This window comes from Citrus clementina, unplaced genomic scaffold (genome assembly GCF_000493195.1).
Source record: "Citrus clementina cultivar Clemenules unplaced genomic scaffold, Citrus_clementina_v1.0 scaffold_8, whole genome shotgun sequence".
Classification (NCBI taxonomy): Eukaryota; Viridiplantae; Streptophyta; class Magnoliopsida; order Sapindales; family Rutaceae; genus Citrus; species Citrus x clementina.
The window spans coordinates 11,025,178-11,051,641 of record NW_006262022.1 but is presented as its reverse complement, the minus strand read 5'-3'; the positions used below and the strand labels follow the sequence as shown (position 1 = coordinate 11,051,641).

Sequence of the window (26,464 nt, the reverse complement as noted above, 5' to 3'; positions counted from 1 at the left end):
AATCAGATTTATTTGCTCCCTTTGACCACATAGTCGGTTATGATTTTGTCCAACAACAAACCGTGAAGAGCTACGTGCCCAAAACAGGAATGTTTACGTGACTTTTAGACTACAGCTGTCACTAATGTTTAATATGAAATTAATCCATCCTGAACTACATTTACAACTTTTGTAAATGGTTTTTTGCAGAATAAATATTCTCATTTGAGACGAAATATCTCCATTACACAAGGTCCATAAAAAAAAATGATTAAATTGCAGAGAGAGTTACAAAAAAAAAAAAATAAATTATAGAAAGAGCTTACATTGATACCAGATAAGGACAGAAGTTAGTAACTCAATTGATCAATTCTAACAAGGAACATGAAAAAAGGAGCAAACGTGAATTATATAAAACTAGCTAGTATTAATATTAAAAAACAAAGTAATAATAAAATGAAATTAATTATTTTAGGCTCAAGTTCTAGCACTTGACACGTGATTTTTGTGTCTGATTTTTTTAAGTACACACATGTGCATTTGATTATCCTGATTTGAGCTTTTTGTTGGGAAAAATCGTGTGGGTGAAATAGACACGCAATTAAAATGAAATTGAAAAATAATGATCATACAGGGATACCAGAATTTACGTGGTTCAGCTTTTAGCCTACGTTTATGGGCAAGGGCTGAAGGAAATATTTTACTAGTGAAAAGAAGTTACAAGTGTTGTAGTGTTTTGTCTCATAACCCAAAACCCCAATATACCCGAACTCTCAAAAACAATAGAACTAGAGCTCAAAGCTCTCAACACTCTCAACTTGCGCCTCTTGGCACTCTCACTTGAATTGGAGAAAATGGGATGATTGGAGGGTAAATGAAGCCACTATTTATAGGTCAGGTAATGCCCAAAAATCAACAATGCTAATAATAGAAAATTTCTCTCAACTTCCACTTTGGTTCGACTTGTGCTTTGTATTCTTTCAACACTGGAAATGCATCTGACTTTTTCTTGATTGGATACTCCTAACATCGTCTGGACTATTCATCAATGAAAGTCACCACGTACTTTGAACCTCCCAAGGACTTATCCGGCAATTCCCAAACATCAAAATGAACCAAATCTAGAATGCATTTAGTTATGGTGTCAGATCTGTTGAGCTTTAATCTATGTTGCCTACTTGTAACACAATGCTCATAAAACGATAAGTTTGCCTATTTAAGCCCTGAAAGTAACTTCTGCCCAAAGAGAATCTTCAAACCTTGTTTCGACATGTAGCCAAGTTTAAGATGCTACATCATCGCCAACTATTCTCTCTTTGACGCAACACAAGCATTAACTTCTTGCAGTGTTTCCCCTTTAAGCATGAATAAATTAGCACTGATCTTTTCCACCTTCAGCAATACAAACGCACTTCCGACAATCTTCGTGATCCCATTTTCCACCTAAGTTTTACAACCAAGACTGTCTATTTGTCCTAAAGACAATAGATTTTTTTTTCATGCCTTTGATATGACATACCTCCTGAATAGTGCAAACTATACCATTAAACATTTTTATTTTGATAGAACCAACGCTAGCAGTCTCCAAGGTATGATCATCACCCATACATACAGATCCTCCTAAGATAGGATTATATTTGTGGAACTATTCTCTTCGAGAGGTCATGTGCCAGTAGCTCTTGAGTCTATAAGCCAGACGTCAAATAATTATTTTCTGCTTTCTGCAACCATAACTGCCTCGTTGTATAAAATGTCACCATCATCTGAGGTACTTACTATACACCCCTAAGTATTTGATGACTCAGGATCTTTACACTCTCTTCTTTTCTGTTAACTCCAACACTCTTTCTTGACATGTCCTATTTTGCCACATTTGTTGCATCTGATTTTCTTCTTACTTCTTGACTTTGATCTACAATGATTGTGACTCCTACAAGGACCATGTTCCACTAATCTCCATGTCACCATCGTTAGTGCTTCTGCTTGCAGCGAACTTGCTTACCTGTCGTCCTAGTTCTTACACCTACTCTCTTATTCAAATGGAGAGGCTGCAACATCATCAAAAACTAAACACTCCATAAAGATATTGCTCATAAAGTTGATGATGAGTTGATCATACGAGTTAGGTAAACTTTGAAGTATAAGCTCTGCACGTTCAATTTCCTCTATTTTATGTCCAACGTCGTAAGTTGTGAAAATAGAGTTTTAAGAGTGTTGATATGGTCGGTCATTGTTGTGGTTCCCGCTATTCGAAAAGTATAGAGTCTCCTCTTCAAGAAGATATTGTTGTGTAGTGACTTGGTCTCGTACAGTTTTGTTAGAGTATCCCAAATACCCTTCACTGTTTTTTCCTCCGCCACACTAGATAACACCCCATCTGAGTCCCAAGAGTAGATCAACAATTGCATTGCTGTCAATTCATTCCATTTCTCACCAGTGATTTTTGCAAGTCTTTCCCCAAACTACTTTTAGGCAATTATTTTTCCTCAAGACTAGGTACTCCGTAAGGATATTGTTCGTCAAGTTGATTATACGAGTCAGGTAAACTTTGAAGTAGAAGCTCTGCATGTTCAATTTCTTTTATTTTATGCCAAACATTGTAAGTTGTGAAAATAGAGTTTTAAGAGTGCTGATATGATCGGTCGCCGTTGTGGTTTCCCCCATTCGAAGAGTATAGAGTCTTCTCTTCAAGAAGATTTTATTGTGTAGCGACTTGGTCTCGTACAGTTTTGTGAAAGTATCCCAAATACTTTTCACTGTCTTTTCCTCTGCTACAGTATATAACACCCCATCTGAGTGCCAGGTGTAAATCAACAATTGCATTGCTGTCCATTCATTCCACTTGTCACCAGTGATTTTTTCAGGCCTCAAAATAATTGCTTTTAAGCAATTGTGGAAAATGAAGATTGCCCGCATCTTCATTTTCCATAACGAGAAATTGCTCTTGTTGAACTTTTTAATTTCAAACTTTGTTGTCATTTTGGTAATACCGCACACAAGTTAGTGTACCTCCTTGAATAGTTATGAGTAATCACACATGTGAAAATGCACATCAAGAAAGTTCCTAGGAAAGACTAGAGGGGTTGCAACGATCTCACTTAAAATCCAAACTCCTTAAACTCGTATTACCGTTATGACAGAACTTTCCTAGATATGTACAAGACCACACAATTACTTTCATTCACATCATTATTCCCTGCCTTGCACCATAGAATTCTTAGATCGCTCCCATCGTTTCGTGTGAATAGTGCCGTATACGTGAATAATATTGTATGCGTGAACAGTACCTGACTCCAAAAAAATACAACCAATGGCTCTGATACCACTTGTTGGGAAAATTCAGTAGGTGAAGCAGACACGTAACTAAAGTGGAATTAAAAAATAATGATCATACAGGAACACCAGAATTTACATAGTTCGGCTTTTAGCCTACGTCCACATGCGAAGACAGAAGGAAATATTTTACTAGTAAAAATGAGTTACAAGTATGATAGTATTTTTGTCTCATAACCCAAAACCCTCGTACACTCAAACTCTCAAAAACACTAAAACTAGAGCACAAAGTTCTCAACACTCTCAACTTATACCTCTTGGCACTCTCACTCTCACTAGAGAAAATGAGATAATTCAAGAGGGAAAATGATGCCTCTATTTATAGGCCAAGCAATGCCTAAAAATGTGGGCATTAAAATAATATAAAATTTCTCTCAACCTTTTACTTTGGTGCCAAAGTCAAAAGTTATATTTCTCTCACTTACTTATGTCTCCCTCTTACTCAATAATTTTATGAGAAGAGTCAAAAGTTACATGCTAACCACATGCACATGTTCAACACTTTTACCTGAGTAAATATAAATTGGTAATTGACTTTTACATAATTCGTTAAGATTATTGACGAAAAGACGATGTCCCAAGTCCTAATATTTAATTGTACAGTTGATTGCAGTTTAGCTATATACTAAAGGATGTCGTTTGGTCAAGCTTCATTCAAAATTGTGGCCAACAAACTGAGATCTTATATAAAATATCATCAAATGACACGACGTTGATCTCCATTTTTTTAACACAATATCACATAACTAAACAAAAGAATTCATACGTAAATATCCTTTTGACTTGTTTATGATTAATATTGATGAAACACATTTGACCAACCACAACGTTTGAAAATATTCAATGCATAATGGATAACATATGCTTCACTACTAGAAAAATGAGTTTTACTGACACTAATTTAGCGTCAGTAATTACTTTTATTGACACTTGTTAATTGTGTCAGTGTTGCTCAAGCCAGAACACACTGACACTAATTTTTGGTGTCAGTGATTTTTGTGTCAGTAATTTGTTTCACTATAGTATCACTAAAATAATGATACGATGATGTTGGTATTTAATGATATTATTTACACGTCAGTAATTTATGTGACTATAGTATCAGAAACTGACTCGATAATATAAAAAATTCTTATTATTATTTTAAATAGGTAGTGTTAGTATTTAGTAATGTTATGCTGCTTTTGGTTAATAGTATATTTTTATTTTAATTATATTTTTCGTGTTTGTTGTACAACCAAAAGAAAACTCGAAATATATTTATTATTAAATATCTTGCAACACAATTCATATAATAAACATCTCAAATAGATCACATAAATTCACACAATTCAACTACATCACTATATGTAAAAGACTTAACATATGTATCAAATTAAATTTTCAACAATCTCTAAACAACAAGTGCTAACTACTACTCAATTAAGTTTCCAACCTAAAATAAAATAAATAAATAAAACACAAGGTCACTCAATATCCATCCACGGCTTCATTTTTTTCCCACCTACAAATGCATAAAATCAATTAGTATACTGTGAAAAATAAATCTTAGTTATTTTGAAGCAAAAATACTCATAAATTACTTCAATATGGAAGAGTAGGATTAAAAGAAGCATGTTAAGGAATCAGAAAAAGAAATTGTAGAATGTATACGTTCCCAAGTTAATTACAGCCTGCAATAATGATACCAAAATTGCTTCACCAAAAGTATAAAGAGAACACTTAATAAGTACATCAATATTCAGTAATGATGACATGAGCGATGGTGTCTACAACTTGACGAGCATAAGTTATTTTTTTTGTAATCTATTTCATTGTCTAAATTGAAAGTAAACAATACTATAATATATGATCAAATACATTAAGTTAACAAGCACTATAACATTTATAGTGCCCACATTCAACGAAAGCCATAAATTGAAAAAAAAAAAGATATTTAATGACCTTAAAGATGAAAAATAAAAATTAACAAAATTTAAACGACTAGTGAAGAAATTAACCAAGCAGAGATGAAAAACAGAAATAGAAGGCCACTATAAGCCAAACATTACAAATCAGGTTGCTTTTTAAGACATGAACCCAGTTTCCAATTACAGTACTTTGCAATTCTTTAAAAAAAAAAAAAAGGGTTTCCCAATTACTAAATCTTTTTAGGTTTGAAGTGGATTGATAATTAAATTGACGAAAGAAAGGAAAGTGGAGCAAAAATTAGATTCAAGTATGGGTCAAGTAAAAAAGTAAAAGATAAAAACCAGATTCAGTGCAAACCTGGGTTTCAAACGATTAGCAAAGGAACAACTTTTTCTTTCTTCAATCTAATATTCTTCTTCGAACATGGAATACTAACAAAATACAATTAGTAATTCATAAACATATAGTAAAATGAGATAGGTATTTTTTGAGAGGAGATTGAGAAATACATATTTGATTGAAGAAAGAAAACACAAAAAAAAAAAATCGACCAGGTTTCCTCAAAGAAAAGCAAAATGGGAAAATGGGGGAATAGTCTATAGAAAAACCAACCCACGGCCCTTGGAGAACCATCCTTCTTCTGAGCAAAAATCTATACAAGATTAGCCCAAACCTCCAATATAGTAAAATGGGTTCGATGGACTATTTCTAATCTTTATTTGCAAAGTAAAGCTAAAATTAGAATTGTCTACTAACAACCTTCCTATAGTTTGCCCACTATATTATTACTATATTATTAGATGTTCTCAATTAAACATGTGAATAATATATATATATATATTATTTTCATAAAAGGTAATTAATAGAGAAACTTCTCTGTAGTATTTTCATACCTGTGCCAAAACAGAGAAGAGAAAGAAATGGTGTCTGACCTCGGTGGTAAAGGAACTGCTATGGTAAAGGAACGAACATGGATGAAAATAAACTTGTGCAAACGGAGCCACTAGCATTTTGCAAGAATTAAAGATTTTGGGTGAAATCCTCTCTTATAAACATTTATTTGTATTGGGAGCATGCATACTTCCGAGTATGATATAATTCTATAAAATTTAGACTCCCGATACATAGATAACACGTATTAGCATTAATTAAATGGAAGCATCAACAATAATCAATAAATCATTATGGAAAAAAAATTAAAAATGAAAGGAGCTGAGGCACACCATTGTGATGCAAGATTGACAATCAAAAGAACCTTTCCCTTGTAGATGCTAAGATCAACATCCTGTCCCTTAGCATCCTGCAAATAAGATAAATTTTTATAAAAATTAAAAAATATATTTGTCAAATCCCAAATTGAATTAAAAATCAAAGAAAGGGAAAGAAAATGAAAGGAACACAAATAATAAAAATAAAGCTGAATTTAACAATGAAATCTTGAACAGAAGTTTTCAATTGGCTTGTCATTATATGATCCGATTTCAAAGTGAAAAAACAAGGCCTTGAAACCAAAGAAATTGGCTTAGTTTTTTATGGTCTCAAAAGGGTTTGCTTATAATTCCAAGTGAAATGTTTTGTCAAAAAGGCTGAAGCTTGTCGTGGCGGCAGAGGAGCGGCAGCAGTGACCAAGACGAGCATCAGCAGCGGCGTACACGAATGACAGCAGCGACATACAAAAACGTAATTAACAGATTAACTCCTCTGCAGTATTTTCATACCTGTGCCAAAAGAGAGAAGAGAAAGAAATGGTTCTTGATCTCGGCGGTAAAGGAACGGTGGCTGGCTGGGCTGAAGTTGATGTGACGGCATAAAAGCGGTAGCAGCGACGTACTAAAAGGTGGCTAGCTAGTTGTCGGTGGCTGAAGCTTGACAACAGCAGAGCAAAGGCGGCAGTGACGTCAAGGAACGACAGCCGACAACAGTGAAAGTCGAGGAGCAGCGGCCAGCAGCAGTGAAAGTCAAGGAGCAGGGGAGCAGTGGCAGCAACTTAAGAAGTGGTGTGTTTGATTATGTTAGATTTAGGGTTTCTTATTTTCATTTTATACTTTGAAAAATTATATAGTGTAGTTGTTCACATTGTAATTTAATAAAACAACAAACTATATGTTGACACGTGGTCAAGTAAAATTATTATTATTAACAACGAATTACAAGTTGACATGTGGCAAAATAAAAAATATTATTTTCAAAACTATTATTATTATTATTATTATTATTATTATTATTATTATTGTCCACAAAGTAATTGGTTCCTTACCATAGGAACTGGCTTCAATAATCTTAAATAATTTACAGAAAAGTATTGAATAAAATAATCATTCAGAGGTTGTTATTTTAACCATTTACCTTTTTTTTTTCACAGGGGATATATGAAAAGATAATGAATAATCCCTTAATATAACAATTAATTGCAATATAATTACTTATATAACATATTATACAATGATATATAATCGTTATGACGTACGTGGAATTAGCAGAAGTGAGAGGTTGATGAACTAACAAGACATAAATTTCTTACCAAGTACCAACCCAAGCTTAATTTATTTATATTTTACTATTTTAGTCATACCTACCCAATCTTGAAACCCTCTATTCTACGCTTCGCCACACCTATAAAAGCCTCATAACACATGAAATCAATGCATAAACACATTTGATCCCTTCTCTTTTGATTGTTATTACCGCAACACAATATATGTTTCATCTCTTATAGCCTTATTCGGCAATAGTTCAACCATGGCGTCCTTCTCTTTCTCATCCGTTATGCTACCACTTTTGCTAACCGCTTTATCGTCAATGAGCTTTAACATTGATTTGATCGCTGCTCGCCATCTTCTAGAGGCAACAGTTCCAGAAATACCCAAGCCTGAATTGCCTAAGGTTGAATTGCCACCGTTACCAAAACCTGGACTACCACAAATTCCAAAGCCTGAATTACCTGAGATTCCAAAGCCTGAGCTACCTAAAAAACCTGAATTACCAGAGATTCCAAAGCCAGAACTACCGAAGAAACCTGAATTACCTGAGATTCCAAAGCCTGAGTTGCCAAAAGAACCTGAATTGCCAGAGATTCCGACACCTGAGGTGCCAAAAGAGCCTGAAGTACCTGAACTTCCAAAGCCTGAGTTGCCCAAAGTGCCTGAGATGCCAAAAGAGCCCGAAGTACCTGAACTTCCAAAGCCTGAGTTGCCCAAAGTGCCTGAGATGCCAAAAGAGCCCGAAGTACCTGAACTTCCAAAGCCTGAGTTGCCCAAAGTGCCTGAATTGCCCAAGGTGCCTGAATTGCCTTCTTTCCCTCATCTACCTGAGCTTCCTAAGCCCACATTTCCCGCCATCCCGAATATTCCAAAGGAGATCCCAACTCACTCAACCACCAATCCTTAAATTTCATCGTCATCAAATGCTTTCAGGAGCTTCATCTGGTTCTCTGTAGAAGTATATTAATAAATTATATTCGTGGGTTCTTGTTTTGAAGCTATCTGTGTTTTTCCCATTGGAGGATTTTTTATTATTATTATTTTTAACTTTAGGATACGACTCGTGATGAGCGTGGCTCTGTAGGAGTACTGCTATGATCAGTTTTATGTAACATATGGAGTTTAATATATTACATTTTATGTTTCGTAATTTGATTTGAGGTTGTTGATTTTATATGTGGCTTATACATAGTTTGCTTTATCACATATATTACAGTTAATCTTCAGTTTCATGACAGTTGAAAATACATAGCAAAATAAAAAGAGGCATTCCATAGCTCTGCATGGTTCAACGTTCCACCATGTTGAAGATAGAAAGCCCTAAACAAACATCAGCGCCGCAGCGACATTGACATGTATGCATAAAATGAACTATAACCCTGTCAATATGTATAAAATGAACTATAACCCTGTCAACTTGTCTAAAGTTTTAAAATGATTATGGTGACGATAAATAATAAATAAAGAAAATCTAATCCACTGATTTTAGCTAAACCATGCAGTCTATTTTAATAGTTTCCTATGATTGAAAGGCCAACTTGGGAATGCTATTAGAATGGTCAGTAGTAATTTTCAGAGGTTATATAACACAGTCATATATTTGAAAACGATATTTCCTCATTATTATGCTCCGTTTAGTCATAATTATTACAACATGCTAACAAAAACAATTACCAATTGTAATAAACTACACTTATAACTCACCACACTTTTGAAAACTACTGTTGATGCCGAAATTCAGTTGAGTCAGTTAGCGACTTAACACAGACATCTGCACCAGCATTAAATTTATTTGTTGGGGAAGCAGCTTACAATCACTAGCAGATAACTCACAAACACCTGAAATCACAAAGAACGGTAAGAGGGGCTGGAAGTTTTTCCGGCGTGAACCCTCTGACGCTTAAGTCAGTAATTGAATATTTTTTAGAAAAAATAAATAAATTCTAATATTTTTTAATAAAGAAATAATTCAGATAAATATAATAAACAAATCAAAATTGTTCAGGAGAGTCCACCATTCTCTGAACTTTTCAGCACTTTTATAAGTATTCGGGATTATCATACCATCTTCAATGCGTTGCCGTTGCTGAGTATAATGTGCCCCTTTAATTATGAGTTAATGTGCCCGTTACAGAGTAGTTATTAAGCTGCAATTATAGCAGCTGGATGTGCGTAGACATTATAGTTGAATTTATGGGAGGAGCTTGACAATTTGTGGTTGGTTGTAGGGGTGGGCAAAATACCTGACGCGATCTGACCCGAAAAAATTCGGGTTCGGGTTGTTATTGGAACCCGAACGGGTGAAAAATTGCAAACCCGATCGGGTTGTGATCGGGTCGGGTAAAACCCGATCCGATCCGAATACCCGATCGGGTCACACAAAAAAAAAATTCACTAAACCTATAAACACATCACACATGCACACACCAGACACCACACACACGGCCACACAAAGTTACAACTCAAAAAGTCACAAAAACAAGTGGCTAAAAAAAAATTGACAAATAAAAAACAAAATATAATTATAACCCACGCACACAGGCCACAACCACACACAAACATTGAAACATATCTTCGCTGCCTTCACAGCCCTCATCCCCACAACCCTCATCCTTACACTCACGACTTCACACACACACACAAATATTGCAAAAGCCAAAAGCAAAGCGGCAGCTAGCAGCCAACACAGAGAAGAGAACGGAGGAAGCACAGCCAGCGCATGCAGCCACCTAACCCGTGACTGGATCTACTGCTCCGCGACATCCGTAGCTACCAGATCTGCTGTTGCCGGATATCTACAGGATCTGCTACTGCTAGATCCGTTGCGCTGCTATCGGATCTGCTACTGCAGCCTCCACCATCTCCGAGTTCCACCGCGAAGGCGCGAAACGGCAACCCAAATTCTTTTCTTTTTTGATGTTTTGATGGGATATAATAATATATTATATATTATCTGTTAATTGCTAAGTATATGTATTGTTAAATGTTAATAATAAAATGAGGGAAATTCTTGTATGGAAAATTTTGGAGTTTAATTTATTAAGTCTGTGGAAGCTTAAATAATAAGTATGAATTGATTTCTTTTGTTTTTTTTAATGAATAGATTAAGCAGATTAAGCATTAAAATTAAATATTTTGCATTTGATCTGTGCAGTGTTTCACCCGATCCGAATTAACCTGAATTTAACTCGATTATTTGACTCGATCCGATCCGATCTGAATATGTTCGGATCAGGTCGGATCGGGTTACAACTTCGGGTTGAGTTCGGATGAATTCTTTTCTAACCCGATCAACCCGAAATCCGATCGGGTTGATCCGAACTCGACCCGAACCCGAAAATGCCCACCCCTAGTTGGTTGAGGTTTTTGGAATAATCAACCTGGTTCTAGTCTACTCATGGTATTCTGGTTGAGGTATCTGCTCATAGCCTAAAAAATTACCACTTGATGCTCATAGCCTCAAGGATTACCACCTGGTTGAGGTGTTCTATTCATGGTCATCAAGATTACCACCTGGTCGAGGTGGTCTACACTTGGTCATCAAAATTACCACTTGGTTGAGATGGTCTGCTCAAGGTCACCAAAATTTTCTCCTAGTAGCCTATCAACCATTTGCTTATTTTTTATCTCGAGAAGATCATGATAACCTTATTTTATTTCCCAAACAACTACCTTTGAAATTCATGTAACATTCTAGTTGAATAGCATTATTTACTAAATACTTAGTATTTTTTTCTCTGACTTATTCTTTCATCACCGCGACAAAAATAGATTTAGAGACTACAATCTCAAACTATTCCGAAGGGGGATAAGTAGAGAAGCACACTTGCATATATTGTCATTCATTAAGAAATAAAAATCAATTACTATAACTAAAATTACAAGTTTTTCTAGAAAAGGAACGATTTTGATAGAAGATTGAATCTTAAAACAAAAGAGTAAAATTAACGAAATAATGCTTCTTCATCATTATGCTGATTTAAGTAATATTCATTATTCCAATATTTTAATTATAAAATTTAACAAATGATTTCCAAGGAGTCTAGTCAAATGATTTTCAAACAATTTTATTTAGATAACCACTTGAGTTCGAGAATCTTAGGCGAGGTAAAATGTTATTTTTAAACTGTAATCCCCTTTCACTACCTTCTAAAAGTACAACAAAGTAAAAAAGATATAAAACAAATATTAGTGAAACTTTAAGTCAACTAGACCTCATATGACATATGTGAACAGAAAATTGTTTATATTAAATTTTTTAAACATTCAAAAAATACTGAATAAAATCATTTGGAGACCTTTGTTTGAGGTGCTATTTAGCCACTCGCCTTAACTTTTAATTATGCGAAAACATAATTCATCATTCCTTGATAATTCATTACAATACAAATGTTTATAATTTATTAGACTAGAACGACCGTTTGTCTAATCATAAAGGGGGCAAAAAAAATCTTATTTATTTGTTTGCTTTGACCGCGCAATCGGTTATAATTTTGTTCGACAACAAACCGCGAGGAGCCACGTGCCCAAAATAAAAATGTTACTTGATTTTTGGACTGAAGCTGTTAATAATATTTAATGGTAAAAATGACTCACACCGTATGATTTGGTAAAACTGTTATGAAGAGTCCTAAATTTTTAACAAGGGATACTAAAATCCTCTTTTGGCTATAATAACTTTTGGTCTATTAACTCCAATGTTTTATAATATTAGAAATATAATAGTAAAATAGATGTAACAATATATACATTTTAAATAACTTCGATATTTAGCAAATGGGTTCGTAACCCATTATCAACCGTTCTTGAGCGCATGGGTTTGAGTTCCAACAATGATTAGGACTCAACTTCCCTTCTAATAGGAGTTTACTTGTCTCTCCAATTTTGGGAAAGAATAAATCTCCGTCCAATATTAAGTAAGGGTTGACCTTCGGACTCTTCCAAAATAGAATTATTAAAGAGAGTCCCGATTGATTTCTAATTGTAAATATTAGTAGAGCTTTAATTATAATATATTAGTATATAAAAAAATAACTTCAATATTTAATAAAATATTTTAATACTTTACAATATTATATTATATTAAACTAAATTTTTTAATAAATAGAAACATAATATTAAAATAAATATACAAAAATATAAATTATCTTCAATATTATGTAAAATAATTTTAATATTATTAATACATGAGATATATTTTATTCATTGTAAAATCTATTTAACCCGTAGACTTATTTAAATTTTTTATTAATAAATATAAATATATTATTGAAATAAATATAATAATTTGCATTTTAAAAATTATATATTAGAAATATTCTAATACTATTAGTCTATAGATAAATTAAATAATTTAAATTATATTTTCATTTTTAAAAATTAAAGTTAATTTTTTAGTTACTATCTACAAAGAGTATTATAGTAAAAAAAGGGTCTTGATTTTCCTTATTGAAAACTTAGGAGTTTAAATGATCATTTCCCCAAACCTTATGAGGGTAGGTATCAATTCCCTTTTTAATATGACACTAGTTGACCAACAAAGATAAAAATGAATTATATAAACTAGCTATAGTATAAATATTTTAAAACAACATAATAATATAAAATTAATGTTTTGTATGTGAAAATACATAAAGACTGGACTAGCCACAAATAATCCCACTATCTTGAGAGGAAAAGTAGAAAATTAGAAAATCAATTCGATTAATATAATTTGCATAAATTAACCGTATCTTTTACTAGCATAAAATACGTGTATAAGTATCTATAAAACCTTTATGGTGCGTTTACTTCAAGGAATGGGAATGGGATGGAATGAGAATGGGCTGAGAATGGGAATGGGCTAGAATAAGAATGAGATTTCAATGTTTACTTGGCAAAAATAAATGGGAATGAGAATGTGCTGGAATGCAATTGATGTGTTTAATTGGTAAAATAAATGGGAATAAAGAATGGGAATGAGAATCAATTTACCAAAATACTCATAGTATTAATAATTAATAAAAATAATTAATTTATTATTATTAACAAAATTATCATTATTGTTGTTGTTATTATTATTATTATTATTATTATTATTATTATTATTATTATTATTAAAAATAATATTAACAATAATTAATAATAACTAAAATAATAAAGTTAATAAAATTTAATAATAATAATATTATTATTATTATACAGCTTAGCAGTTTATTATTTTATACACGATCTCTAGATTTCTTTTGAGTTAACCCTTAAAAAATTTGTAAAATTAAAAAAAAGAGAAAAAAAATGTGTGTTGCTACATTTGGAGGTCGATCTAATTAGTAAATATGGAAGATTATTTAGAGCCCTAAAAGACGATGGAAAGGTCATCTTTGATCCGTTTAAGCCTTTCTAGCCATCGATTTTATGAAATATCCATAGTTAACCCTTTTGAGCTGTAAAAAAAAAAAAACATTTTCTTTGTCAAACTTATCATCTTGACCCACTTAGATTTGGAGTATTATCCAATATCTTACACGTTTCATCACCTATTTATGTTTGAGAAAAATATAAATAATTATTTTGTTCAATGAAGTTGTGCCAAAAAAAAAAAATTTGTTGTTTCAAAAAAAAAGAAGAAAAAAAATAACAATAATAGGTGAAATCCACCTTGCAACTTCCAAAAATAAATAAATAAATAAATAAAAATTTCTCTGTATTTTTCTCAAACATACACTTTGTTTTTCTTATTTCCCCTCCTTTGTTAGCCATGTTCCTAGCCTACGTTATGTCCTAATAAAAGTCCTTCTTAATTTTAGGGAACTATAATCTGAAGTAGAAGCTAGTTATATGGGCTAAAAGGTTGTAGTGATACATATAAATAAAAAGAAGAAAAAAGAAAAAAAAAATAAATTGGGTTGACTAGCATTTTTATTTGACTTGATATCGTATTATTTCTAAACTGATGGCATATTTCTTTCATCTTGGTGAGAGCATGTGATATCACTTCTTTATTATTTTCTCTCAATTACCATTCATTGGAATAACTATTTTTATTGGGTTTAATTTCTTTGTGAGAGTGTCACTACTTCCATTGAGATTTTGGGGTTTGACATGTCATTCTTGAAAGTAGCTATGACAAAGTCTACTGGACTGATTCATGTGGATGGTTGATGTGGGTGTGATGTTTCTTTAGACTGGAGATAATGCTTATACTTTTATTTGATTACTATCATTAGTCTGATTGAATAAACATGATTGTTAAAAAAAAAACATTTTGGATTTGAATTTTGTTTTTGCTTTATTTGCTAGGGACTACCAATAAGCTGGTTGGGAGGTGTGTTGAGTGTTAGAAAATATATATTTATAAAGGAGAAAATCGTCATTTTACACTTCAAGTTTTACTAACACCCTTACTTTTATGTATTTAAGCTTCTTGTCATTTAATTATGTGTGTTGTATTATAATTAAGTATTTTATGTATTTTAGGGGCATCATAGTCATTTCACAATGAACAAGAGATCAGACGGCAAAACGGACATCACTTTTGAACTCAGGACGGTCGAAAACCTTAGGAGGAGTATAAAAGAAAAAATGGCACTGTTCACATGTACGGTACTACCTACGTTACTGTTCACGACACTGTTCACATAGACGGATCGATGACGTGACATTGATCGATGATGTGGCATTGACTGATGAGGTGTCACCATCCTGTTGGACTAAAATTCTTATGCACTGTTGATTGGTGACGTGGCATCATGTTAGTGGACAAAAAATTGCGCGTACGGTACATGCATATACACAGGATTATTTTCAACCAAACCGCGTTACTGTTCAAGCCGAGTCAAATTGTGTCACTGTTCAAACCGCGTATTGTTGACTAATGACGTGGCGCAATCCTGAGCGTCCAAGCTGTTTTTAATCCGATGGCCATGATTTACTCAATGTATCTATAAAAAGGGGACATCTCCCCCCTAATTTGGCATCTCTGAATCTATTTTTGGACTCCATTTTCTGTAATTCCTTCTCCATCTTATATTTTCTATGTATTTTAATAAATTTCCATTTTGCCCCTAGTTCAATTATGAGTAGCTAATTTTCTTTCAAGCTTGAGTTGAAGGTGAAGTCTCAACATGTGTCATGGGATTTATTTGGTAAATTTATTTTCTCTTTCCCTCTAGTTTTTATGGATGTTTTGACTTCTCGTCGACAAATAATAATAATCTTGTCTAGATACCGCCCTGGTTTCACTAGCTCCCTAGTACAAGGTTATTATTATTTGGCACGATAAGCCCTTAGCACCATATTGATTAGAGCGTGGTTCATGAGGTGTGGATTCCCCCCTCATGATTTAATTGACATTAATAAGGAATATTTAGCCCAAGGTGCATGTTGATACGGATCTAAATACCCAAGTACGTCATTTCAATAGATTTCGCTTTAATTTATTCTTGTCATTTTAATTCCAATTTTAGGATAATCTAAGTAACTTTCACCACAAATCCAACCACCCATTTAGAAAAATTAATTCTACACACAATTAAAATCCACCTCCTCGTGGGATCGACACTCGTCACTATTGATCTATTCTACAATAGATTCGTGCACTTGCGAGTTCAATAAAATTTGCACAACAGTTTTGTCGGCGTAAATCCTTCGATGCTTAAGTTAGCACAAGGTGTTTACGGGAAAACTTATATGATTTGTGTTGTATAGATTAGTTGCAATATTTTTAATACGAAATATCTCACAAATTTGAATATAAGAATCTCTGATAATAGTTTGACAGAGTTTTCCCTTTACTCTCAATTTTTCTGTCCCTTTCTCCATCGGTCTCCTGGCTTCTTATAGCCATTGTCCCACGTTTTCTGCGTATTCTTCATGCCCCCCATTTTCGAGTGATGGCAGACCCTCATGGGTCTCCAACCACCGAATCGTGGGTAAGCGTGGGATGCCATGTTTTTCCCAACGGTTTGAGGCATAGCGAAACTGTAGCGATTTCGTGAGATCATGTGCTCTTTCTTTGGGTGATGAGTATCTGACCGGTATATATCTCTGGTCGGTGCTCGTCTCTAGTTGGCACATGCATGTATAAGATGTTTTACCAGGACTCTTCTTGTGCCATTCAGCTGAGGAGATTCGCCTCAGGGTGAGAGATAAGGGCATGGCCGAGCTGGTACTTTTCATTACTCAACACCAGTCCCCCAGTTTCTGGTCTTGCGAGTGAAATGAGTTGAGACTAGAAATTAAAAATTGGATCTGGCAAACCTCGGGCCACATTCCTCTGGTCCTTGTTTATTGTAATGGACCCGAGGTGATGTCTCTTGTTTAAAGAGTTCTCGGCCCAAATATGGGCCTTCGTGAACGAGTCCAATACGCTGCTGGGCTGACATCTCTCCATGCCCTTTTAATGGCCAGTGACGTGTAGCTTTTTGGCCTGTTGTTTTTTAAATTTGAAATGGCGGCTTATCTACCCTCGATATGTGGTGATTGAGCTAACATTTACGTAACTTAAACGCCTCTGTTCCCCTTTTTCGTCTTAAATCCCTAAATTGGAACTGCCATTGCGTTTCGTTATCTGTCGTTCCACCGTAAGCCAACTCCTTCTTTGGCCTTTAATCGTACTTTCCGCACCGGAGGCTTCCTTTTGCTGGGCTCTTTCTCCGTCACAGCCACGCCACCAGTGTCGATCTATTCTAGGTATCGCCTTTAAATTCTTCTCTGGTTGTTGTTACTTGGATTCTGTATTGTCCCTTTTGTACCAATATACTTGGATTTATTGTGCTTTTCCTTTTAAGATTTCACTATGTCAAACCGAAGAGGAAAATTAATTGTAGACAAGAGTGATGAAGAGGTAGAGAATTCGTACCCCAACCTTTTAAGACCCACTGGTCCTCCATACACTTCTAGTAGTGTAGGCCCCTCCTATAATATGGATACCCTTGAGTACCCTCGTCCTAAGGTCATTTTGCCTTCCCCTGATTTTGAGCCTATGGGAAACCATAGGGGTCAAGCATCAGGTTCTGGTGAAAACCATAGTCCTGAGGGGGCTGGGGACCCTGAGGAAGAGGGTGATGGTGAGGAGAGCAGTTTCGAGCTGAGCAGACCCTCTGAAAGGAGAAACCTCAGTCATATGATAGAGGCAGATGATTACGTCATTGACTATATTACTTGTGCCACTACCTACACTAACCTATTAAAGCTTAGGAACCTTTATAACATCCCTGAGGACGCCATCCTTGCTATCCCTAGGAAATGTGATGTTCACAGTCGGCCTCCTAAGGGGTATGTAACGCTGCATCTAGAGAGCTTCAAGTTAGGGGCTCGATTACCCCTTCAACTTTATTTCGCCAGGATATTGGGTGGCATGCATCTAGCTCTAGGTTAGCTTCAGCCGAACGGGTGGAGGGTTCTTTCGGCCTTGTTTGTGCTATGGGAAAGGTGTGGGCTCGAGGAGCCTTCCCTCAAGGAGGTAAAACATTTGTACTAGCTGAGGAGCAGCCCAAAGGAAGCAGGCTGGTACTACTTCATGTCAAGCTCTGCGAAGAGGAAACCTATCACCGGCTTTCCCTCATCGTGTAAAAACTAGAAGAATAAATTTTTCTTTGCTGGGGGAAATTGGTGTCCAGCGAGCCATTCGCTTGGTGGTGATATTCACCTTCCAACGCGTTTTGTCACCCCCATGTTGTTTATTATTCTATACACTTTACGTCTCTGGTTGTCACTTATTTGGCTCTATAACCTTGTTTGTTCTTTCAGATTCGTGAGGCCTGATCAAGAGACTCGACGACGATCCGCTACTCAAGGTAGAAACTGCTCTGGTGAACGCATCTACCTGCTACGATCTCCTGTCGTCAACAAATCTTGTTGGGTCTTGCTTAGTGGACGTAGCTACCGAGATAGATAACAAGATCCTTAGTGCTATGTCGAAGAAACGTGCTCAGGGGTCAGGTAGCTCCAGCAATCCCCCTCCTCCCTTGAAGAGAGCCAACGTTAGTTCTTCTAAGGCTCCTACTCCTGCTCTGCCCCCTCCTCCACCTTGAAAGAATGACGGGGAGAAGGTTTACAACAAGAGTCCTGAGGTCAGCGCTCAATCTAGAGATCGATCATCTCCTCTTCTGCCTCGGGACCAAGGTGACTGTTTGACCCCCTACTAGAGGGACTATAGCAAGTCAATGGGACCCAAAATGGTCAATAATATTGAGAACATGAATCTTAGCGAATTGGCTGGTTCTATTCAGAGGGTCTCTTTTAAGCTGGCTACTTTGGTTTCTTGCTACAAGAACAGGTCCACGCGCCAGGAGAGGAGGCTTCAAGCGGACAACTAGGACTTAAAAAAAAAGGTTGAGTCCGCTAATCGTTCGAAGGAGAAGCTGCTCAATTTGCATAAGCAGATCATAGACCTGGAGGAGAAGGTGGCCATTGCTGACTTGAAGTCTGATCTCCAGGCTACACAAAGTGAGCGAGATACTTTGAAAACGACCTACGAGGAACAAATCAAGTCCTTAGATGAGCAGGTTGTCGAGCTGAAGGGCAAATCTGCTGAGGTGGACGACCGGCTGGATGCAGAAGATAATTCTGGGCTCGCCTTTAGCTATAAGTGCATCATGTTTGTGCTCAAAGAAGAATATCCAGAGCTCAACATGAGCAAGCTGGAGGCGAGAGTGCATAAGTATATGGTTGAGTCAGATCAGGGGGATAAGGACCAGGGGGACCAGGATCAGGTTGAGGCTCCTTCAGGTGGGGGACAGGAGAAGGAAGCAGGGGATCATGCTTTGGGAGCAGGACAGGGGTCAACATCTGTTCCTCCAGAAGTTGTTGATCCTTCTCATTCCGAGATTGCTGATCCTTCTTCTACGGAGGCTGCTGAACCCCACAATCCCTAAACTTGCTTTCTATGTAAATTTTGAATTTTTGTTTATTTGCAAACGTTTGACCGTTTATAAACTTTTGATGCTTTCCAGCTGCTTTTTTACCATGATTATGTTTATGAGTTGTTTATGCAAATTACCTTGAAAGATATGTCTGCTTGTCTTTGAGTGATCGAGAAGAAATAGGCGATCTCTTGCCTTAACGATTTCATAGACTTTTGCTTACTAGTCCTTTGGACGATCGAGCAGGAATTGGCACATGTTCCTCTTAGTAAAATTTTGTAGAATTTGCCTGTTGGTCCTTTAGGCGACCGAGCATGAATAATTTTAAGGAATTTTCATGTTGGTCCTTTAGGCGACCGAGCAGGACTAAATTTATAGAATTTGCCTACTAGTCCTTTAGGCGACCGAGCAGGAATAGGCACTCTTTTACCTTAGTAAATTTTATAGAATTTGCCTGCTAGTACTTTAGGTGATCGAGCAGGAATAGGCACTTGTTTACCTTAGTAAAATTTTGTAGGATTTGCCTGCTGGTCTTTTAGGTGACCGAGTAGGAATAAACACTCATTTGCCTTAGTAAAATTTTATAGAATTTTTCTGCTGGTCCTTTAGGCGACCGGGCAGAAATAGGCACTTGTTTATCTTAGTAAAATTTTGTCTAACAAGGGAGTTTTATGTTGAATTCATCTTTATTGAACTTTGCATGGATTACAAAAGGCGAAATACATGCATGTGCCATAATTCATCATACATTTAGCAGAAATAACTTATTGGAATAAAAACTTGGTAAGGCGTTTTGCTTACTGGAGGTATTTCTTCAAGTGCTCAGCGTTCCACAACCTCTTTACCTCTCGTTCGTCTGGGTAAGCCAGCTTGTAAGCTCCTGAGCCAGTTATTCATACTACCCTGTACGGGCCCTCCCATTTCGGGCCAAGAACGCCATGGTTAGGATCTCTTGTGTTTTAGGTCACTTTTCTAAGTATCCAATCTCCTGCTCGGAACTGCCTCATGCGTACATTCTTGTTGTAGTAGCGCATGATTCTTTGTTGGCATTGGGCCACTTTCTGCAAGGCCCATTCTCTTTTCTCCTCCAACAGGTCCAGGCTCATGCAGATCTGCCCGTCATTTTATTCCTTGTTGAAATACTCTGTTCGATGTGTTCCCACCCCAATTTCTGCTGGGATTACTGCCTCATGACCGAAAGCCAAGGCAAACAGGGTTTCTCTCGCGGCAATTTTATGGGTTGTCCGGTAGGCCCATAACACTCCTGGTAGCTCGTCGATCCAAGCTCCATTCTTTTCTCCCAGCTTGGTTTTCAGGAGTTTCTTTATTACTTTGTTGGTTGCTTCTACCTGCCCGTTTGCCTGGGGGTGTGTCGGGGTACAAAACTTCAAATCTACACCCAAGTTTTGGCAAAATTCTCTGAAATTGTGGTTGTCAAACTACTTCCCATTGTCTGTTATGATGGCATAAGGGATCTTGTATCTGAGGACTCCCACTTCTACCCATTTAGTGAAGTAATCTATAGCCACAATTGCATGTGTTGCGGCTTCTCGGCCCTTGGGTAATGGGCCAATCAGGTCAATTCCCCACTGGGCAAAAGGCCATGGGGATGACATAGTGGTTAGCCTTTCTGGGGGTTGAGCAGAAACCTCCGAGAAGCTTTGGCAGATTTTACAGTGTTTTGCCATTCCCTTCGCATCCTAGTGCATAGTCGGCCAAAAGTATCCTTGCCGAAGTGCCTTGAAAGCCAAAGTCCTTGCCCTCGAGTGGTTGCCGCATATTCCTTCATGCATCTCCCTCAGCACATAGTTTGCTTCCTCGTCATCCAAACATCTCAAGAGGGGTAAAGTGAATCATCAGTGGTAAAGTACTCCATCGAGTAGCGTATATCTTGCCTCCCGACATTTCAACTTTCTTGCTTGCTTCCTATCCTCTGGTAAAATATCGTCGCGGATGTATGAGAGAATCAGGTCCATCCAGGATTTTTCAGTGTTCACCTGCATTACTTCTACCTCCTCCCCTATACTTGGCGAGGTCCTTACTTCCAATGGAACCGACTTAGATAACTTTGGATCCACAATTGCGGCCATTTTGGCCAACATATCTGCTCGGTAATTCTCTGTCCGGGATATCTGCTTTATTTCTACCTCTTGGAAGAGCCTAATCATCTGCTTTGCCTCCTTCAAATAAAGCTCCATCTTCTCTTCCCTCGCTTGGAATTGTTCGTTGAGCTGATTACAGACTAACTGGGAGTCTGCTCGGATTTCTACCCTTTCTGCTCGTAATGTGTGTGCTAGCCTGAGCTCGGTGATGAAGACTTCATATTCTGCTTGATTATTCGTGAGCTGGAATTCGAACTTCACTGCATAGGACATCTCAGCCCCTTCTGCGCTCCATATTACTACTCCTGCTCCGGACCCTTGTTCACTACGTGACCCATTAGCCATTACCAGCCACATCCCTTCTGGTTTCTCTGGTTCGACCGATTGTTCCTCATGAACTCCTTCCCCTAGTTCCGTACAATCAACCATAAAATCGACCAAGGCTTGGGCCTTAATTGCTCCTCGAGATCTGTAAGATAAGTCGAATTCACTCAGCTCTACAGACCATTTTACTAACTGACCAGATGCATATGGTTTTGGGAGCGTTTGCCTAAGAGGTTGATTGGTCATCATTATTATCCGACGGGCCTGAAAATATGGTCTGAGCTTGCGTGCTGCCGTTATTAAAGCCAGCGCCCATTTCTCCATTTGTGGATATCTAGTTTCTGCGTCCACCAGGGCTTTGCTAGTGTAGTGCATGGGGTGTTGCTTTCCCTCATTTTCTCTGACTAATACCGAGCTGGTAGCCCATTTGGAGACAGCTAAGTACAAATACAATTTGTCACCCTCTCTCGGAGTCGATAGTAATGGGGCACTGGTAAGATATTCCTTCAGCTACCCAAATGTCTCCTCACATTCTGCTGTCCACTCCATTTTCCTTCATTTCTTTATGGTTTGGAAGAAAGGGTGACATTTATCCGTGGCCCGTGAGATGAACCGGTTCAATGCTACCAACTTCCCTGTAAAGCTCTGTACCTCCTTAACTGTTCGGGGGGGACTTCATTTCTATTACTGACTGTATTATTTCTGGGTTGGCCTCTATCCCTCGGTGGCTTACCAGGAACCCTAAAAATTTGCCTGAGCTAACTCCAAATGCACACTTCTCTGGATTCAACTTCATTCGGTACTTCCTCAGCAGTTCAAAGGTCTCTTCCAAGAGCTTCACGTGGTCTATTAGCTCTCTAGACTTCGTGATCATATCGTCCACGTATACTTCCATAGTGTGACCAATCAATGGCTTAAAAATTTTATTCATCAACCTTTGATAGGTAGCCCCTGCATTTTTCAGGCCGAATGGCATCACCCTGTAACAAAAAAAATCCATGTTAGTTATAAATGTGGTACTCTCCTCATCCTGCTCGTCCATGGGTATTTGGTTGTATCCCGAAAAGGCATCCATGAAGCTAAGCAGACTGTGACCCGCCGTTGAGTCAACCAATTGATCTATCTTAGGTAGGGGAAAGCCATCCTTCAGGTATGCCTTGTTAAGGTCTGTGAAATCCACACACATTCTCCATTTCCCATTGGCTTTCTTTACCAATACTACATTAGAAATTCAGTCCGGGTATTTAGCCTCCTTTATGAATCCTGCTCGCAACAGCTTCTCCACTTCAGCGTTTATGGCCTCGTACCTTTCCTGGTTAAAGCACCTCCTTTTCTGCCTCACCGGTTTTGTGCCTTTCCGAATCGCCAACTTGTGGCAAGCTACCTCGGGATCAATTCCTGGCATGTCCTCATGCGACCAGGCAAATATATCTGCATGGGATTGTAGGCACTTTACCAGCTCGCCTTTTATTACCTCGTCCATTCCCGACCCGATCCTTACCACTCTGCTCGAGTCATTCCTGCTCACCAAAACCTCTTCCAATTTCTCAGCTAGCTCCTGGCAACCCTTTTTAGAGTCTCCTCGGTTATCCAGAGTGGTAACTTGTAATGTTTCCTTTGCGGCTGTAGCGTAACAACTCCTCATCATTCTCTGGTCACCTTTTACTACGCCCACAACCCCGTTCACTCTGTATGTCAACGCCAGATAATGTGTGGATATCACGCATTAGCTTACCTTCATGAAAGGTCGCCTCAGTATCATCTGGTAGGGGCTTTTCTCTTCCACCACTACAAAGTCCAGCATCACTGTCTTTTCAAATGGTTTCGCTCCTACGGTAATTGACAGCTCGACGATCCCTATGGGGGTCAATCGTCCTCCTCAAAATCCTTTCAAGGATGTGTTCGTCCGCTCCAATTTCAGGTCCGCAATTCCCATATCGTCTAGAGCCGACTTAAATAGTATGTCGACTGAGCTGCCCGTATCCACCAGTATTCGCTGGAATTCCTTGCCCGCCACCATCGTCTTAATCACCAGTGCATCCTCATGAGGGTATAAAACACCCTCTTCATCATCATCTGTCCACATAATGGGAACTTGTCTTACTTTCGCCCTCTTGGCTGTTGGCAAATTGAAGAGCACCTCTTTGCTAGTCAGAGCATATCTCCCATAATTCTTTCGCGCCCTGTTCGAATCTCCAGCCAATGTTGGCCCTCCTACTATCACCCGGATAATTGGCTGCTCACGCTCCAGACTCTTCTCGACTCCATCCCCCAGCGTATATGGTGATTCAATGATAGGGAATGCTCCATCTACATACTCATCCAAGTATCGATTTTTCACCAAATCCTCCACCTGAGTCTTCAAGTCACGACACTGGTTGATAGTGTGACCATGAGTGTCGTGGAATTTGCAGAATCTGCTTTTATCCCATTTGTGAGTGGGTTTGGTTGTAGGGGCAGGAGGGTACAGCAGGCCTCGTCCCTCGATCCTCTCATACAACTCCTCCATAGAGACTTTCAATGGGGTATATTGTTTATACGCCAAGCTCTGATCAATCAGTTGGACTGCTTGGCTATCATGGATATCGTCTCGGGCTGGTATTATAGGCAGCTGGTTTGGTCTACCAGCCTTGGAGTTATTCAGTGCCCTGGGAGCGTTATGATAAGGATGGGCATCTATCTGCCGGAATTCTCATTGCTGCTCTAGGAATGGGGGGCGTTGAGGCTGAGGTCGGCTGTGTTGGAACTGTTGTGGTCTTTAAGTTATGGGATAAGGGCGAGACCGAGTTGATATTCCCCCCATTACAGACGATTCCCCAGTTTGCTTTCCCGACCCGCTCCCACTTAGTGTTCTTTTTTCCTTTCACCTCAGCTCCTCTAACTGCTCGCTCTTTATCCTCGCCGTTTTTTCTTCTTCAATTTCTATGTCCCTCCTCGCCTGTTCATACCCCGCTGAGTAGCTTTGAATGATAGGATTTCTCAGGTTGTACCACAATCGGCCTATCCTCACACCTTCTTTTAATCCTTTCAACACGTGCGGGTGATTGAAAGCCCCCAGATCCAGTACGACTCGATGGTATCTCTTCACAAATTCGCGAAGGGATTCATGTTCCTCCTGCTTCATCCTCATTAATTCCATCATATCGTCCTCTGGGGCTGCCGCTCCGCGGAACTGCTCAGCCAACTCTTGGCACATCTACTCATATCTCCTTATACTTCCACGTGGCAGCTTACGGTACCACTTTCGGGCTCGTCCCTCTAGTGTCAATGGGAACGCCCTGCACCTCTAAGCTGGTGTTAGCCCCTGTACACCTGTCATGTCATTGAAACGCTCAATATGCAACAGCGGGTCGCTTCTCCCGGAGTATTTGAGGTCGGGAAAGCGAAAATCTCTTGGGATTGCAGTGCCCATAATCTCGGCTGACAGCGGAGATTCTTCATCCAGTATTATCCTCCAGTTCGGAGGCTTTCTCTTGCCCTAGATCTCATCCATCACCTACGCCAACCTGCGTACCTCACCCTCCAATTCTAAAGCACGGTCAGGATCGTGCGCAGCTACTTGATCTCGCTCCTGCTCGGCATTATGTAGCCGCTGTCTGAGCTCACCTTCATCAATATTCGCTGCTCGGCCATCAATTTCCAGAACTCGTCCAGAGCGAGATTGGTCTCTCCCTTCATCCACACGCTCTCCTGGGATCTGACCTGCACTTCTATGGGGATGCACCCCATAGGGTTGGTCCACCAGCGGAGGGATCTCCTCGTTTCTACGCCTCCATAGGCTGGGTTCTGCAACGGCTTCGTCTCTCACCGCGGTGGTCTCACAATCCCTTCTCCGCTCATCCCTCAGCTCATGTAATATAGATGTGAGAGTCGCCATTTGCTTCTCCATCCGTTCCATTCGATCTTGCATCATCCTCTCTCTAGCCTCATTTGCAATCTCTCGGAGAGTTGTCGCCCCCTAGGGCATCCTTCCTTGTCACATCCATAACCAATCGTTCGCTGCTCCTCTGCTGACTACTAACTTGGTGGTAGCTTTTTATCCAGCTCCCCACAGACGGCGCCAAAATGTTGATGCTGAAATCTGATCGCCCTTTGCCCGACCAGATCGTTCCACTAACACTTGTATAAGCTATGGAGAGGATGCTGCCCTTTGCCTTCTTTAGCAATTGTTCAAGCTCTTGGGGTTGGAATCACCATTTTTCTTCTCTCTAATCCTGCGTTCACAGAAACCGATCAGAGATGCCGGTAGTTTTGTCGGCGTAAATTCTCCGATGCTTAAGTTAGCACAAGGTGTTTACAGGAAAACTTGTATGATTTGTGTTGTATAGACTAGTTGCAATATTTTTAATACGAAATATCTCACAAATTTGAATATAAGAATCTCTGATAATAATTTGGCAAAGTTTCCCCTTTACTCTCAATTTTTCTGTCCCTTTCTCCATCGGTCTCCTGGCTTCTTATAGCCATTGTCCCATGTTTTCTGCGTATTCTT

General features: G+C 38.2%; 3 protein-coding genes and 1 long non-coding RNA gene across 4 annotated transcripts; 2 read left to right on the top strand and 2 right to left on the bottom strand.

The window, feature by feature from the left end:
• Window positions 1–4,624: 4,624 nt before the first annotated feature.
• Window positions 4,625–7,225, bottom strand: LOC112095824. Its single transcript, XR_002903978.1, has 3 exons — window positions 6,942–7,225; window positions 6,447–6,523; window positions 4,625–4,816 (listed from the first exon to the last, which is right to left on the bottom strand). It is a non-coding gene; the product is annotated as an uncharacterized LOC112095824 (long non-coding RNA).
• A 665-nt stretch (window positions 7,226–7,890) lies between these two features.
• On the top strand, window positions 7,891–8,610 carry LOC18035391 (protein PELPK1). Its single transcript, XM_006423707.2, has one exon. It carries the CDS (start codon window positions 7,963–7,965, stop codon window positions 8,608–8,610), a length of 648 nt encoding a protein of 215 aa, XP_006423770.1. The 5' UTR covers window positions 7,891–7,962.
• An 8,868-nt stretch (window positions 8,611–17,478) lies between these two features.
• Window positions 17,479–18,715, top strand: LOC112096352. The gene is made up of 3 exons (XM_024179777.1): window positions 17,479–17,957; window positions 18,050–18,191; window positions 18,452–18,715. The coding sequence occupies exons 1-3, from the start codon at window positions 17,479–17,481 to the stop codon at window positions 18,713–18,715; spliced, it is 885 nt and encodes a 294-aa protein (XP_024035545.1).
• Window positions 18,716–23,851: 5,136 nt separating this feature from the next.
• LOC112096351 lies at window positions 23,852–25,168 on the bottom strand. The gene is made up of 2 exons (XM_024179776.1): window positions 24,840–25,168; window positions 23,852–24,620 (listed from the first exon to the last, which is right to left on the bottom strand). The coding sequence occupies exons 1-2, from the start codon at window positions 25,166–25,168 to the stop codon at window positions 23,852–23,854; spliced, it is 1,098 nt and encodes a 365-aa protein (XP_024035544.1).
• Between the last annotated feature and the right edge of the window lie 1,296 nt (window positions 25,169–26,464).

Bases quoted from the DNA above. Each gene is read 5' to 3' on its own strand.
- LOC112096352 (XM_024179777.1), top strand. From the start codon at position 17,479: ATGTCAAACCGAAGAGGAAAATTAATTGTAGACAAGAGTGATGAAGAG. The intron at 17,958-18,049 runs GTATGTAACGCT...GCATGCATCTAG, and splicing joins CACAGTCGGCCTCCTAAGGG to CTCTAGGTTAGCTTCAGCCG. The intron at 18,192-18,451 runs GTACTACTTCAT...GGCCTGATCAAG, and splicing joins AGCCCAAAGGAAGCAGGCTG to AGACTCGACGACGATCCGCT.
- LOC112096351 (XM_024179776.1), bottom strand. From the start codon at position 25,168: ATGTGCCAAGAGTTGGCTGAGCAGTTCCGCGGAGCGGCAGCCCCAGAG. The intron at 24,621-24,839 runs GTGAAAGGAAAA...TAACGCTCCCAG, and splicing joins GAGCAGTTAGAGGAGCTGAG to GGCACTGAATAACTCCAAGG.
- LOC18035391 (XM_006423707.2), top strand. From the start codon at position 7,963: ATGGCGTCCTTCTCTTTCTCATCCGTTATGCTACCACTTTTGCTAACC.